Source organism: Cynocephalus volans, chromosome 14, assembly GCF_027409185.1.
Source record: "Cynocephalus volans isolate mCynVol1 chromosome 14, mCynVol1.pri, whole genome shotgun sequence".
Lineage (NCBI taxonomy): Eukaryota > Metazoa > Chordata > Mammalia > Dermoptera > Cynocephalidae > Cynocephalus > Cynocephalus volans.
The window spans coordinates 71,148,456-71,163,331 of NC_084473.1; the positions used below are offsets into that span (position 1 = coordinate 71,148,456).

A 14,876-nucleotide genomic window follows, 5' to 3' on the forward strand; every position below is an offset into this window, starting at 1 on the left:
AGAAGGAGGAAATAAAACTGTTATTATTCCTGGATGATGTGATTTTCCATGTATAAAAACTAACAGAATACAGATAACTTATAGAATTAGATAATACAGTTGTTTGATATAAGATCAATATACAAATCTTAAAATACCATTTACAATAGCATAAAAATGAAAGTACCTGAAAATAATAGTAAAGCTTTTCTGCATGATCTTTATGGATAAAATTATTTAAAATTTTTTAAAGACATTAAAAAGATTTAAATAGATATGAATCTACCCTTAGTCATGGTTAGGAAGACTCAATTTCGGCCGGCCCGTGGCTCACTCGGGAGAGTGCAGTGCTGGTAACACCAAGGCCACGGGTTCGGATCCCATATAGGGATGGCCGGTTCGCTCACTGGCTGAGCGTGGTGCTGACAACACCAAGACAAGGGTTAAGATCCCTTTACTGGTCATCTTTTAAAAAAAAAAAAAAAAAAAAGGAAGACTCAATTTCACAAAAATGTCAATCTGTAGATGTAATGCAATCCCAATGGGATTTGTATTTGTGTGTGTGTGTGTGCATGAAATTTGAAGAGCTGATTCTAAAATTTATATAGATGAACAAAAAGTCCAGAAAAGAAGTAATGGGCTCACACCCCCAGAATTCAATTGCATGACTCATCACACAGAAGCAGGCTTAGTTACAGTAACAGTGGGAGACAACATCCTGTGAGGTTGGGATGCTGTCCTACAGGATGGGGGATATACCTTAACCTAGAGGACATTGTGTGGTGCTGTCTTCTCTGGGAACCAAGAGACACAGATGGGAGTTTCCTTTCTTACCTGTAGCCCTAATACTCTCTGGAAGGAGTTTTACCTCCAGTCACCACAACCTGAGACATGGTAGTTGGGAGACCCTAGTGCCCAAGGGATGAATGCTTCCATCAGAGAAATGGCAATAAAGGGAAGCTGAAACTGTCCCCTGTCTATTCTGGGTTCTCAATCCACTAAGCTAACAGGCAGAGGAAGTGGTCATTGTACTGGACAAGGTGATCAGTCCTGGGAGCCGGCAAACAAAGAGTGTAATCAGAGTAAAGCTGGAAGTCAGGGGAAGGGTGGCAGATTAGGGCAGGGATCACAGAGGGTCAGTCCACCTTGTCTAGGTTTGTTAGTTGGTCTGAGGTATTCCAGATGTTTTGGGTGACATGAGGATCCTAGGTGGCTTTAGCAGGAAGAGTTGTCACACAGGAACTGCTAAAATATATTCCAGAAATACCATCCAGCTCCTCTGACAAGCTCAGGTGGAGGACTGATATTGCACCTTGTCTGACATTCTGTGAGACATGGCAGAGTGGGGGATGGGGTGGAGAGAAAAAGAAGTCATACCAGGCAGACTTTAGCTTGCTGGGAATACACTGAGAAGCAGAGCCCTGCCCCACTCCTCTTCAGGCCAGGCCAGCTCTTTCCCCACCCACCTGAAAGAAGAAGCTGGTGAACCAGAAGAGGAAGCAGTATGGCCAAGAGTTATGTTTCATATCTGTGTATACAACACCAGGATCCACAGAGTTCACAGTCACACCTGAGAGAGTGAGACATAAGTATAGTGTGGTGCAAAATGAAGTGAGAGGAGGATGCAGGAAAGAAAGGGTTAAGTGTGGTTCTACAGTGTGCAATGAGGGAAGGGTCCTATCAGGTTTGTTGGGCAATGGTGACCAAAGACTTGGGGGTGTTGGGCAATGGCGACTGAAGACTTGGGGGTGGTGCTGAGGATATTAGTGCTCCATAACTTACACTAATGGAGGTGTCCAAGCCAGTAAGGAAGGGTAGGTATTTGAAAGTGTTGGTAAAACTTTAGGAGGAACACAATGGATGGTGTTGTTATTGGAAAATAGTGGGAGAAAAGGGATGTTGCGGGTGAAGACAGAGTGGGAAAGGTTGAAAAGGAGATGTGAAGACAGGGTTGGGAGAAATATAGCATGCACAGATGATAAATGGAGGGATTAACATCTGGTTTGGAGGATACTGGGAGTATTTTATGGCTAGGACATGTTGGAGAGGTGAAGGGTTGGCAGTGGAGGAGTAGGTGTCAGAAGTGATTACCTGTCCCTTGAAGTCTCCAGGCAAGCTCCCCAATGAATGAGGTCAATAGCAATTTGCTGCAATCATACTTCCGGCTGAAGGTCAAGGGCTTCCAGTGCCTGTCATGTGCTCCTCATCAATGTACCCATATGCTTGCCAAAAGGAACAGACATTCACCACGTGGTCTGACCCTGTTTGTTGTAGGGCCCCTGGGTAGAGAGGACCACACTCCTTCAGTCCAAGTCCTGGGATAAATTCCAATGCCCACTCCCCAACCCACTTTTCCAGGAGACTCTAGGAAAGCAGGGCCCATCCAGGGCTTCCTAAGAAGGGCAGTGGACCCCCCACCCAGGCACCTGGGCTAGGCACAGGAGAGGTTAATGTTAACTGAGATATTCACTTTCATTAGCTGCTTTCCTAATGCTCTTCCTCCTCTTTTATTTTAGTGTTTGGAGTTTTGCCTTGCTTTTCTTCCACTTGCTAGTTGGAGCTAATTTAACTGATCCTTGTTTACATGTTTTATGTCACTGATAGCTAAGAGGAGAATAGAAACACTGTTAAAGCTGTCCTTCACATATTCATGCATTCATTCATCCATTTATTCATCCCACAAATGTTCATTAGGCACCTGGAATATGGCAGACACTAAGCTAGGTGGTATAAAGGTGTTAGGTTTGGAGGAAAAGAAATGTATGTGCAGAGATACTTAGAAAAGTGTTTTTTAAAAAAAACTAAAGCGGATCATCACTGGAAAACCAGTGTTAAGTTTAATATTTAAAACATTTTTTTTTTTTTTTTTTGTCTTTCTGTGACCCGCGGCACTGCGCTCAGCAAGTGAGCGCACCGGCCATCCTTATATAGGATACGAACCCGCGGCAGGAGCACTGCTGCACTCCCAGCGCCACACTCTCCCGAGTGCGCCACGGGGTCGGCACTTAAAACATTTTTTAAAAAACTATCTTCCAAAAAACCAAAAAACAAAATTTCAGTCAATAGAACAAGTTAAATCTCTTTAAATTTTTTTTAAAGAGTTCATGAGTAGACAAAAAAAGTCTGTATTATATAAAGCATTAAAAATAGTTGTCGCATAAGAGTTTTACAGTACCTGAGTTTTACAGTATCATTTTCAAAATGTTAAAAGTATTTTGAGCCTTACATTTAAATTAAGAATCACAAAAAAATTTGAGCAGGTGGCATCTAGCCAAAATGTGCTGGAGAGAAAATTATTCTTAAAGAGGACAATGGACCCCAAATTTGCAGACATGATGACATAAAGATCAAGCAGTTCCCCACCTAATCGGGCAGACTAATCCTCACAGAGCAACTTCAGTATGGTCACAGAGATGTGCACAAGGAGTTAATGGAAACCTATAAATGGGGGGTGGTTGGGGTAGACAAAAGCTGGGGCAGGAACCACAGCAGAAGTAATATCTGTGCTGAGTCTTGGCAGATGAACTAAAGTTAGCCAGGTCAAGAGAATGGGAAAGGATATTCCAGATAGAGAGAACCGTATGTGCAAACACACAGCCAGAGGAAAAACCAGAACTGTGGTAAAAGGCAAAAGTGAGGCTCTCAGTTTGCAAGGGGCCTTGTAAGTAAAGAGAAGGGGTTTAGAGTTTGTCCTGTAAAGGATGGGGTAACTTCCGCAAAGGATTTTAAGCAAGAAAGCGATGTGGTGAAAAGTGATTTCTAGAAATGGCAGTGGGGAGAATAGATTAGAGAAGGGGAGACAGGTGAGAAGACAGTTTAAGATAAACTATCACTAAGCTAGGTGTAGATGGTGTTGTGGCATGTTACAATTTTGAGGAGAAAAACAATCATACTTGCAAATGCATAGAGTTTTGCTTTGCTCTTTGTTCACTTTCCATTTGGGGCTAATTTAATTGGCCACTAAAGCGTACATAAAATTCTGGCAACAGTAGTTACCTCCCAGGAGGGGAAGGGTGGCTGATGTACAAGGAGAGGTGGAGATTTTTTTTTTTTAACTGTATGCTCTTTTGTACACTTTCAATTTTGTACTTTGTACATGTATTATCTGATGAAAAACTGATTTTCCTTTAAAGAGGCTATTACGCAAGCTAGGAGAAAATGTCAGGGAGAATGTGCCTGCCCACTACTCCCACCTCCCCCTATAAGAGGCCAAACCTCCTCAATCAGGAAGGGCTTCCACAAAGGACATAAGCCAAGGCTTTGGTGTATTGTCTACATCCCTGGTGGACTCTGACCTCTTTGAGAGCAGGAACTCAGACTTCTTGCTTTCTCTATTCTAGTGCCTAGTGACTCTTCAAGAAGCTTTTGTTGTTATGACTTACTCTACTGGTCTGGCTAGAACTAGAGGATCGGGGATGGAGGGATGGGATCTCAAGTCCCCTTGCTGGTTGTGTTTCAGGTTGACTGATTCTGCTACCAGGCTCCTAATCCTGACTTGTGCCAGCTGAGTTCCCCTGCTGTGTGATGCAAAAGTGTGTTGGGCCACCCCTGAGCAAGCAACAGGGTGCTGAGAGGCAGGAGGTGGCCATGAGAGGTAGTAAATCACTAGAATGCAGGGGTACAGGGAAGAGGGAGCAGTACAGAAGGTGCCCATCCTTCCCTAACTTGGAGTAGATTTGTGAGCAGAAAGGGCCCAACATAGTGGCAAAGGTGAAATCCAGGCCCTCTGGGGTAAGTGTCTTGGAGAATCCTGCGAAGAGATGAGAAAACAGGTGGTGGATGACTGAGGGACTACCCTGAGGGAGACAAGGTCTAGATGGAGATATATTGGGGTTCAGTGGAAATGCCACAGGGGCATGTACATGCAAAGATGGGGGCAATGAAGTTTGGAGACTATAATTCAGGTAGGCTTTTAGGGGAGTGTATGGATTACAGCATTTCAGCAGGATGTACAGGTTAGGCTTGGGGGATGCCTGCCTTGGGGTCCCTGAGCTACAAAGGAAGCAACTGAAGTGTGTTTGGGGAAGCAAGCCAAGGCATATACCACTGACTCCAGCAGGTGTATCTCAGATTCTCCCACAGAAGACACCAAATGGAGGCCATAGAGCTGAGGTCCACCTCACTGAGCAGGAGGCAGTTGCTGTTTGAGGCTGCCTGGATCTCTGCCAGGATTCACCCTCCATGTTTCTGGCTCCAGCAGGCAAGGATGATATGGGCCCTGTGACAGGCCAGCTCCTAGGACACAACTTTCCCAATGCCCATGGGAGGTCAGCTTCAGAGTAGGCTAGTTTCGGTGGTGACCAAAGGGCAATGGAACAAGGAAGGGACAAGGGTGCTGAAAGCAGTTCTAGTCCTCCTCCCTGCCCTTCTGACTGTGGCTGTTAGGGACTGAGGCCCCTAGGGAGGTGACAAGGTGGGAGGAACACTCACCACTGTTGGCTCCAGTCACTACTGCTGTCTTCCCAGTCAGATCTGTGGAGCAGCGCTGAAGGTCCCAAGGGTGAGACTTCTGCCAGAGCCGCAAACATAGTCCAGGTGGAAGGAGCAGAATAAGGACAGACCCAGGGCCCCAGACCAGGTTGCAGAGTGGATCGCAAGACAACTCCCAGGGCCTGCCACTGGGAAGTGCTGCAGGAAGTGCTGCAAGGGGTGGTAAATCAAAGCAGAGTGTGGGCTAGCAACAAGGCAGGTGTGGAACCTAAGACCACATTTAAGGAGGTGCTCACTCATGGGTTTGTTCAAGCACACAGTTTGAATTTGAGAGTAAGTTACTTCTTAAACATTGTGCCCTAGGCACCTGATAACCTCACCCTAGTCCTGGCCATAAACCAGAAATAAAAAGCATCAGGGCTTCCTTGAGCTCTGCATAGGCCCAAATCTGTCTCCAAAAGTAAAACATGGATTTGTAGTCTAAGGTGAATTGATCAAACTCCAGGGACCAGGGAAGCAAGAAATCAAGTTCCTCAAGTTTTGAATCACTCTGTTCTTCAGCAGGGCCATTTCCTTCCCCCACTACTGAAAGGAGACTCTATATGTTCTCCCTCCAGAGTCAGACCCTACTTGCAGCCCTTATGTCTGCTTCTTTGGGGGAGGGGGAGTGTCTCCAGAATGCCTTTGCTGGGGAGCAGCCTTGGCTGTAAAGCAGGGTCTCCTAAGGGTGGTGATTAAGCTTATTCCCTGGAACCTGTGTCCTATCTTCTTCTAGACATGTAGGACAATTGCTCCCCTTTGGAATTTCATGAGAGAGTGGACACCTTTGGAAGAAACTGACAGAGACACCAGACCAATTCCTAAGGCATCTCTCAGGTGTTTATTTTTGGCAAGCAAAAGGAAGGTGCAGTTCCCACTCAGTGCCCAGAATCAGGCAGGGGCTTGGAGGGGAGTGACCACACTTTGGGGGTTGAGTTCTTCATTAGCTGTGCCACAGTCACCTGGGGCTTCGGGGCAGCTGTCTGGATGGGGTGCTGCTCAATGGGAAGAGAGGTACCACCTTCTTTGTCTTCTTGTTGGGGAACAGAAGAGCTAAGCAGCATCTGGGTGCTCCGGTTCCACATGCTCACACCAGGAGCCAGCTTCACTGCTTCTGGTAGCACCATGGGCTTCCACATCACCTGGGAGGTGGCCTCAAGGACCCGGGGCACGATTTGAGGCCATCTGCCAGGATCCTGGCCCTCCCTGTCTGCGGGCCCCAGACCCTGTGGAGGCACACGGCTGCGGCCGGCCCACAGCTCACCCAGCAGCTCGGCTTCCCCTTCCTTACCGCTAGGCCACTTGGCACTGGGCCACAGCTTGGGGCTGGGGCTGCGGGCCACGTCGGGGAGTGCCGGATGCGTGGCGAGGAATTGGAGCGCGGGTCTAGGGAATGGTAGCTTTGACCCAAAGGACGGCGACTGTAGGCCTAAGTTTAAAGTGGGAAATTGGAGGGCGGGGCCCGGGCCCAAGGGACGTGTAGGAGCACCAGGCCGGAGAGGGAAGAACGCTGCCGGGGAAACGCGCACGCCGGGGCCGGGGTCTTGGGGTTCGGCCGGTGCCTCGGTCTTCTTCCCCCTCTGGCGCCCGCGATAGGCTTCCAAGGGGCGCGTCTCGGAGTCTGGGACCAGAACCTCGGCCAGGGGGCACACCCAGTGGCGCGGGAGCCGCGCGGGGTCCAGGCGCGCCGAGGCCACCTTGCGGCCTACCCCGTGGTGAGGCGCGCTCAGCCGCGCGTCCGAGCGCTCGGGCTGCCGCGGCTGGAAGGACGCCGAGGGGCTGAGCTGGGTGGGGCCGCCCGCAGAGGGGCAGGGCACCGGCACGCCCGAGGCGATGCTGGGCACGCCCTCCGTCTTGAGCTTCAGCCAGTCCCCAGCCCCGTCCGGCTGGGACACGCAATAGTAGAGGTCTTCGAGCGACAACTGGGAGCTGAGGGGCTGTCCCTTCTCGGCCCGGGGGCTGGCTACCAGAGAAGGATGGGGACTGTTGACAGGCGCCACCTCCACCGACGATTGGAAGCTCGTGTTCAAGGACTCGGCTGAGGAGAAGTGGCCTCTCACCGGGCCGTCCGGTTCCTCTAAAGGACCCGCGGATCCTGCCTCCTGAAACAGCCCCGGGGTGGGCGGGGGGCCAGGGTGACTCTCAGCTCTGGAGAAGGCTCCCAAGAGTCCATCTGCTCCTGGGAGCCTCTACCCATCCACGACCTTCCTAAAGGGATCCGGTCCACGCTCCCAGGACCCTGGGGGAAATGCACTGGGGTAGAGAGATGTCGGAGAGAGAGAGGAATCTTGAGAGGCGCCTGAGGAAAGGGAAGGCGCGGCGGGGGTCGCGGGTCGGAGGGAGGCTGGGGATTGGGCTTACTTCGCCTCCAAAGGTCTCCTCCCGAACGTCCGCGGCAAGCGCTTGCAGCACGGGCACCGAGCCCCGGGCCCAGGCGTCCGTCATGCACGCCGAGGGCTCCTCGTCCTCGCCCCAAGTTGGGTCTTCAGCTACTGCAGATTCTCCCTCGTCCCGGGCCAGGAAGCGCCACTCGGTGATCTGCAGCATGGCCTCCCGGGCCTGGCTGATAGTGAACGGAATGCACTGCGGAGGCGAGAGAGGGTCTCAGCCCGGCAGGGAGGAGCGGGAGAGAGAGCAGATGGGTCCGTAGGACCCGAATCGAGGCCCACCTGCTGAGTCAGGTACACTTGGAAGGCGGAGTCCATGACTCGAGCCAGCAGATCGGCCAAGATATCCCCCACGACGTCCTCGCCCTCCTCGAGAGCCGTCAGCGCCATCCACTCGGCCTCACTGAGCCGCCCGGGCACGATATCCACCTGCGGCACCGGCACGGTAGGCGGCCGCGCCTTTTCCGCCTTGGATCGGGTCACCCCACGGTCTCTGACTGGCCTCTCCTGCCTCTGTGGGAACGGAACAGGACGGTCAGGGAAGGAAACCGAGCAGTGGAAGGGAGGAGCAGCTATGGACTAGAAGGATGCTTTCTCAAGTTGTCTAGCAGGAAGAAAAAGGGAGAGGGACAACAATTTACCAAAAGCCTACTCTGTGACAGATGTCTCTTACGTGTTTGACCTAACTCACTTAATTATCATAACATCCCACTAAGCCCATTTTACAAAGAAACGGTAGCCTGACAGAAGTTAAGCACCACTTGCTTGGGAGCACACAGCAAGCCTAGTCTATATAAAGCTCCAACTTTATACTGCCCTTGTTATTTGCAGTAGTGCAAAGTGTTCAAAGTTCTTGAGAGTTCAAAGAACTTGAGGAAGACGAGTCAATAAACAGCGCTGGAATTATGGGTGCTCTTTAGAGTCTCTTCTACATTTTTTTCAACCCAGTTATGGCATGAAACAGCTACATTTTTAACCAACTGTTTTTATTTTTACAATAATTTGCCCAGGATCACACAACTAGGAAGTAGTGGAGTCAGAATTCATATGCAGGTCTGTCTGACACCAGAGCCTGACTTTATCCTACCTCCCAAACAAAAATATTTGCAACAAATATGAAAAAGGATAAATGTCTCCAAACATACTAAAGACTCATATAAAAGAAATACCATGGGCCGGCCCGTGGCTCACTCGGGTGAGTGTGGTTCTGATAATGCCAAGGCCCCGGGTTCGGATCCCATATAGGGATGGCCGGTTAGCTCAATGGCTGAGCATGGTGCTGACAACACCAAGTCAAGGGTTAAGATCCCCTTACCGGTCATCTTTAAAAAAATAATAAAAAAGAAATATCATTTAAGACCCCAAAGAAAAGCAAAGTACATAACATTTCACAAAAGAGGAACTGTAGATGACTAATAAATATCTGAAAACATGTTCAACCTTCAAAAATATCAAAAGATGCAAACTTAATTGAGATTATGATTTTTAGTCCATCAAATAAGAAATTATTTTCAAAATAAAAATACTCAGCACTGGCAAAGATTTGGTAAAGTACATAGTGTGACACCAAGATGGTGGGAATGTTAACTGGAACTCTATTTTTGGAAGGCCATGAAGCCTATGTATCAAGAGCACTAAGAATGTTTTTACTCTTTCAACCCTATAATTTCAGTTCTATAAATACACTCAAAAGGCATATTCTGAAATGAAGGTAAAAATATATTCTCCAATATATTCCCTGTGGTATTGTTTATAATTGGAGAATATTAAAAACATGTCTAAAAGAAAGAGAATAGTTGGTTAATTGTGCTATACTTTATGATGGAATATCACACAATGATTAAAGGTAATATTTAGGAAGAATTTGCAATGGCATAGGAAAATGCTTAAGATGTGATGGTAAGTGAAAGAAACAGGATTCAAAACTACATGTCAATTATATCTCAGAAATGTAAACCTGTATGTGTTGAAGAAAAGGAAAACCCCCAAACAGTAACAGTGGGTATGTTTTTTTTTTCCTATGCTCTTCTCTATTTCATAAGTTCTCTACGGTGAGTTTGTGCTCTATAATCAAGAAAAACGTACTTAAACAGAAAAAGACTAGTTCCCAGAACTCACTTTAAGGACATAGGAATTTACTACGTCCTTTGGGAGCCTCCTCACTTCCCCACAACAGTCTCCCTGAACTTGGTTCTTTCCAAAATTTACCTCCAAGTGTGATCTTCCCAAACCTTTGCCTACCTCCCCTTACCCCACCTTTGCCTAATACCCGTAGTTTCCTAAAATTAATTCTTCCTCAAATCTGGTGCTTCCTAAACTTCACAGTGAACTCAAAATCCCTTAAGCCTCATTTCCCCTCTCCACCAGCGAGAAGAGCCCTTTGGCGAGCCCCAGAGGGGCCCACAGCCCAGGCCAGGCTTGACTAACGCAGGGCAGATAGGGCTGGGATAGAAGAGCTGGTTCCTTAAACCTCCCCTCCCAGCCACTCATCTGGCACCTGTGACGGCGACCGTGCCTAGACCAGTAGCGACAGAGATATATTTGCACAAAGCCTCTTCAAATCTGTTTTATTTCGAATTTTTACGGCTTTTTAAACAATTTGATTTTCAAGTGCAGCCTGAGTTGTTGTTTAATCTATTTCTTCCTCCTGAGATTCACAAAATATATATTTATTAACCTCTCCCCAAATAACTGACTGATTCTGGTTTATCCATTTAAATGGGTACCTCGATGTAAGGGACTTATTACATGCATTAGCTGGTTCCAAATTCACTACTTGTTCTCGGTCTCTACACCACCCACTGACCCTTTCCCTTAAGGTCCGAATGTGACAAAGAGTGTAAGTGGGCGTAGTACAGGTGTAGGTTTTCTGCCCAAGTACCGACGTGGCTTCCTTGGTCTAGAGCGCCTGTGCAGTGGTCTGGAGCAAGTAGGGGCGCCGGGCGGCGTGGAGCTGGCCCACTGTTCCCAACACCGCCCTTAACGGCCGACCTGGCTCTGGCGCACCCCCAGCTGAGCTGAAGCTCACCGAGCCTTCGTGCGCCATTGCCGCTGCGGTTGTTCCAACGCAGATGTTTCAGCAGCATCCCGGTCGCGCTGCAGTGGCTGGCGCCGGCTCCGCAGTAGTAGCCGCCCAACGGTAGCCTTGGCAACTAAGCGGCGCTTTGGGTCGCTCGCCCCGCCCACAGTTGCTACAGCAACCGCGCTGCGCGATGCACGTTCGGGCCGTTCGCCACGCCCAGCGGCCGTGCGTACGTGCGTCGTCTCTATGGTGGCGGCGGATTCGGAGTAACTGACCGATCCTGGAGTCAGGCAAGTTAATCAGGGGCTGCGGGTGTGACCTCTGACCTGGACCGGGAACTTCGGGGAGCCCTGCCAAGGGAGGAAGGGCCTCAGGCCTCATCTCGCTTTCTTGGCTCGGGCGCTTGGGGCCGCCGGGTCCTGTGCCATCACCATTCCTCCTCTGGGATTCCCCCATCGTCCCATGACTCAGCCCTGGGACTCCCCTCTCCTGCTCCACGGGACCGTCCCCACACCATGTGACCCCTTCCCCCGCCATGGGACCCTCCTCGCATCACTATCCTCCGGGCACCCCATCACATGACCTGGTCTCAGGGGTCTCCCGAAGGGCCTCATGCTATCATGAATCTCCGCTATTGACAATCTCCGCTATTGACTGTTTCCCGCGCGTCTCATGAATTAGTTGTCCTTCCCTCAGGATGTTCCGCCGGGAGCGCTCCATCTCCCTTCGAGGCTCGGCCGCCGCCCTGTGCAACAACCTCAGTGTGCTGCAGCTGCCTGCCCACAACCTCACGTATTTTGGGGTGGTTCATGGACCAAGCGCCCAGATTCTCAGCGCTGCCCCTGAGGGTGTGCCCTTGGCCCAGCGCCACCTCCACGCTAAGGAGGGCGCTGGAGTGAGCCCCTCACTTATCACTCAGGTGAGGCATCCAGTTGAGTGGTGTTGCTGAACCTACTCCTACTCTCTGACCTTGCTCTCCAAATCTCAAGGAATAGGCCTCCCCTAACCTCTGAATTTCCATTCTTCTGAATCCTCATACCCCCACTCTGATTTTCTCTCTATTCTGATCCACCTCCCTCCAGGTCCACTGGTGTGTCCTCCCCTTCCGGGTACTGCTGGTACTCACCTCACATCGAGGAATACAGGTAAGAAGAGGACCCTCCTGCCTTCCCCCACCAGAATCATCTTACCTCTCCTCCAAGGCTCCCAGACCCTTCCCCACTTGCCTCTAAACACTTCTAGACTTTTCACATACTTAGCCCACCCTTCCTCTACTTTTCATCTTTACTCCTCCCATCTTTTCCAGTTCCCAAGTGCCACCTCCCACATTTGCCCTTTTGCTAGCAGTATGACTTTGGGCAATTAACTTCTCAGGGTCTCAGTGTCTTTCTCTGTAAAATGGGAATAAAAATAGTGCCTACATCCCAGAATTGTTTTGAGGACTAAAAGGGCTAAGGCTAACATGGATATGTGTAGTACTCAGCTCAGAGCTCAGCAAACATCAGCTGGATTATCCCATCCTTGTTCCCGTCTTCCAGATGTATGAGTCTGATGGCTCCATCATGGTCTACTGGCATGCACTGGACTCTGGAGATGCCTCTGCAGGTACCTGCAGGACCAAGTGGGGTGGGGGTAGGGAGTGTTTGCTGGGGCTGGGGTACACACTATTTCTGATCATTTTCTCCTTTTATACTCAGTACAGGCTGTGTTTGCCCGAGGAATTGCTGCCAGTGGCCACTTCATCTATGTGGGTGAGGGGGCCAAGGGCAGGACACTGGTGGGTGCTGGGGTGTAAGGGGCTGGGCTTCCACCAGGAGGATGCCGAGGGCCTGAGGAAATCGAAGAAGCTTAGAGGGAAGGGTAAGAGTGGAGAGGATCCGAGAAACTCCGGAAGGCCACAGAGAGTTCCAGGGTGGGATAGGATGAGGGTAATGAATGGAGGGGCAGGCAGGGCTGTTGGTGCAGTGAGAAGTGGGTTTGTCATTAAGGTTTCTGGGATGGAGGGAGTGCTGAGTGTGGTGGCTGGAGACCCAGGAGGGTCAGGAAGCTATCAGTGAGGCACTGGTTCTGGCTGCAGGAACGTGGTCAGGCCGGGTGCTGGTGTTTGACATCCCAGCCAAGGGTCCCAACATTGTGCTGAGCGAGGAGCTGGCTGGGCACCAGACAGCAGTCACAGACATTGCCACTGAGCCTGCCCAGGGACAGGTGAGTAGATGTCTTGTACCTATTCCAGTGAGCCTGGGAGCCTTCCCTGCCCTGGGAAGAAGGGGACCTGGGTTCAAGTCTTGGCTCTGCCATCAAACACCTGGATGGCTTTGGGCAAATCTGTACCTTCCTAGACTTCAGCAACCTAAGGTCTGGTGGTAAAGCAAGAGATACTTTACATTTATATGGCATTTTATAGTTTGCTAAAACTTTATAATACTGGTGTGAATTGAGAAGTTGAAACAAATGGTTTCTAAGATGCTTTCCAGCTCTGATATGTGCAGCTTCCTTCTCTGGACTTGGGCAAGTCTTACCTATTCAGGCCCAGCTCCAGTGCCGCCCTTTCCAGGAAGCTTTTCCCCTATTCCAGCTCCCACTGATCTCCCCTAGCTGAACCCTGAACTGGCACTGCCCTCAAAGACAACTCTTGTCTTCCCAATTGGATTACAAACCTCTTGAGAACAGGGTATATATTTTCTAATTCATATTTTCCACTGCTCCTGGCACAGAGCTGGGCTTGTGGGCTGTGATGGCTGCCTAGTGTTTGGGGTCAGGAGGCCCAGAGTATAGTCTTGACTGTGACTGACTCACTGCAAGACCTCCGGAAGGTCATGGCTCTGTGGCCTCAGTTTCATCATCCTTCCAGTGAGGACAATTATGCACTCCCTCCTAACACGTGATGGGGGGAGAGGGGAGACTCTATAAGGAAATGGAAGGAAAGCAGTTCGTGCTTCCTGAGGGAGCTCTGCAAAGGGTTTCTGGAAGGTCCAGCTGGTAAGGATCCATATCTTGCCCTTTCTCTGGAGAGGCAAAGATGCAAATACTGCCTCCCTTCCCCTCCTGCCCTGTACACAGGACCACAGCCTGTGGGAGGGCTGATCCTGCCTTTCCTCTCAGGATTGTGTGGCTGACATGGTGACAGCAGATGACTCGGGCTTGCTGTGTGTCTGGCGGTCAAGGCCTGAATTCACATTGTTGACCCGCATTCCTGGGTTTGGGTAAGTGAGGCAGAAGGGGGCTGAGGCCTTCCTGAGCTAGCTTCAAGATGGGGAGTGGGCTTGATTCTGGGGAAATCAAAGTTGGGTATCAATCTTGCAGGGTCCCATGCCCCTCTGTGCAGCTATGGCAGGGTATCGTAGCAGCAAGCTATGGGAACGGGCAAGTACGTCTCTACGAGGCTACTACAGGAACTCTCCATGTCCAGATCAATGCCCACGCCCGTGCCATCTGTGCCCTGGACCTGGCTCCTGAGGTGGGCAAGGTCAGTCTCCTCCTCCATTCCTTCATACCCTTTTTCCTGGTGCTGGGATTTTGAGAGGAACGCCACAGTCTGGTCTCTACCACCAGTGTACCCCCTCCCCAGGGCACCTGGACTGGGCACTGCAGTCTGTACATATCCTGTCAGGATGTTTGGACTCCCATACTTCCTCCCTGCTTTTTTTAAATAGCTACTCTCAGCAGCTGAGGACACCTTTGTGCACATCTGGAAGCTGAGCAGAAACCCGGAGAATGGCTACATTGAGGTGTGTGTTGTGGGAGGGGTGGAATGGGGGCCCAAGCATGGGGCAGCAGGCCCTGACCAGCCTTCTTCTCCCCCAGGTGGAACACTGTCATGGTGAGTGTGTATCCTACACCCAGGTGTGTGGTGCTCGGTTCTGTGATCCCTCAGGCAGCTCCTTTGCTGTGACCGGCTATGACCTCACTGAGATCCTGAGATTCAGCAGTGTGTGAGAAGAGCAGCCTTCCTTTCTCCCTGTGGTATTTATAAAGTATGCCGTCTGTCCAACCCTTGTCTGATTACTCAGTATCACAGT

At 50.1% G+C, this 14,876-nt stretch overlaps 2 protein-coding genes across 2 annotated transcripts; one reads left to right on the top strand and one right to left on the bottom strand.

Moving 5' to 3' along the window:
• Positions 1–6,315: 6,315 nt before the first annotated feature.
• On the bottom strand, positions 6,316–10,881 carry C14H2orf81 (chromosome 14 C2orf81 homolog). The gene is given in 5 exon segments (XM_063078952.1): positions 6,316–7,582; positions 7,585–7,687; positions 7,810–8,031; positions 8,118–8,348; positions 10,864–10,881. Coding segments are annotated over 5 exon segments (1,830 nt in total). The 3' UTR covers positions 6,316–6,326.
• Positions 10,882–11,090: 209 nt separating this feature from the next.
• Positions 11,091–14,848, top strand: WDR54 (WD repeat domain 54). The gene is made up of 10 exons (XM_063078749.1): positions 11,091–11,147; positions 11,554–11,776; positions 11,940–12,002; positions 12,396–12,462; positions 12,555–12,608; positions 12,935–13,062; positions 13,960–14,060; positions 14,161–14,323; positions 14,511–14,585; positions 14,662–14,848. The coding sequence occupies exons 2-10, from the start codon at positions 11,555–11,557 to the stop codon at positions 14,791–14,793; spliced, it is 1,005 nt and encodes a 334-aa protein (XP_062934819.1). The 5' UTR covers positions 11,091–11,147; position 11,554; the 3' UTR covers positions 14,794–14,848.
• Positions 14,849–14,876: the final 28 nt, after the last annotated feature.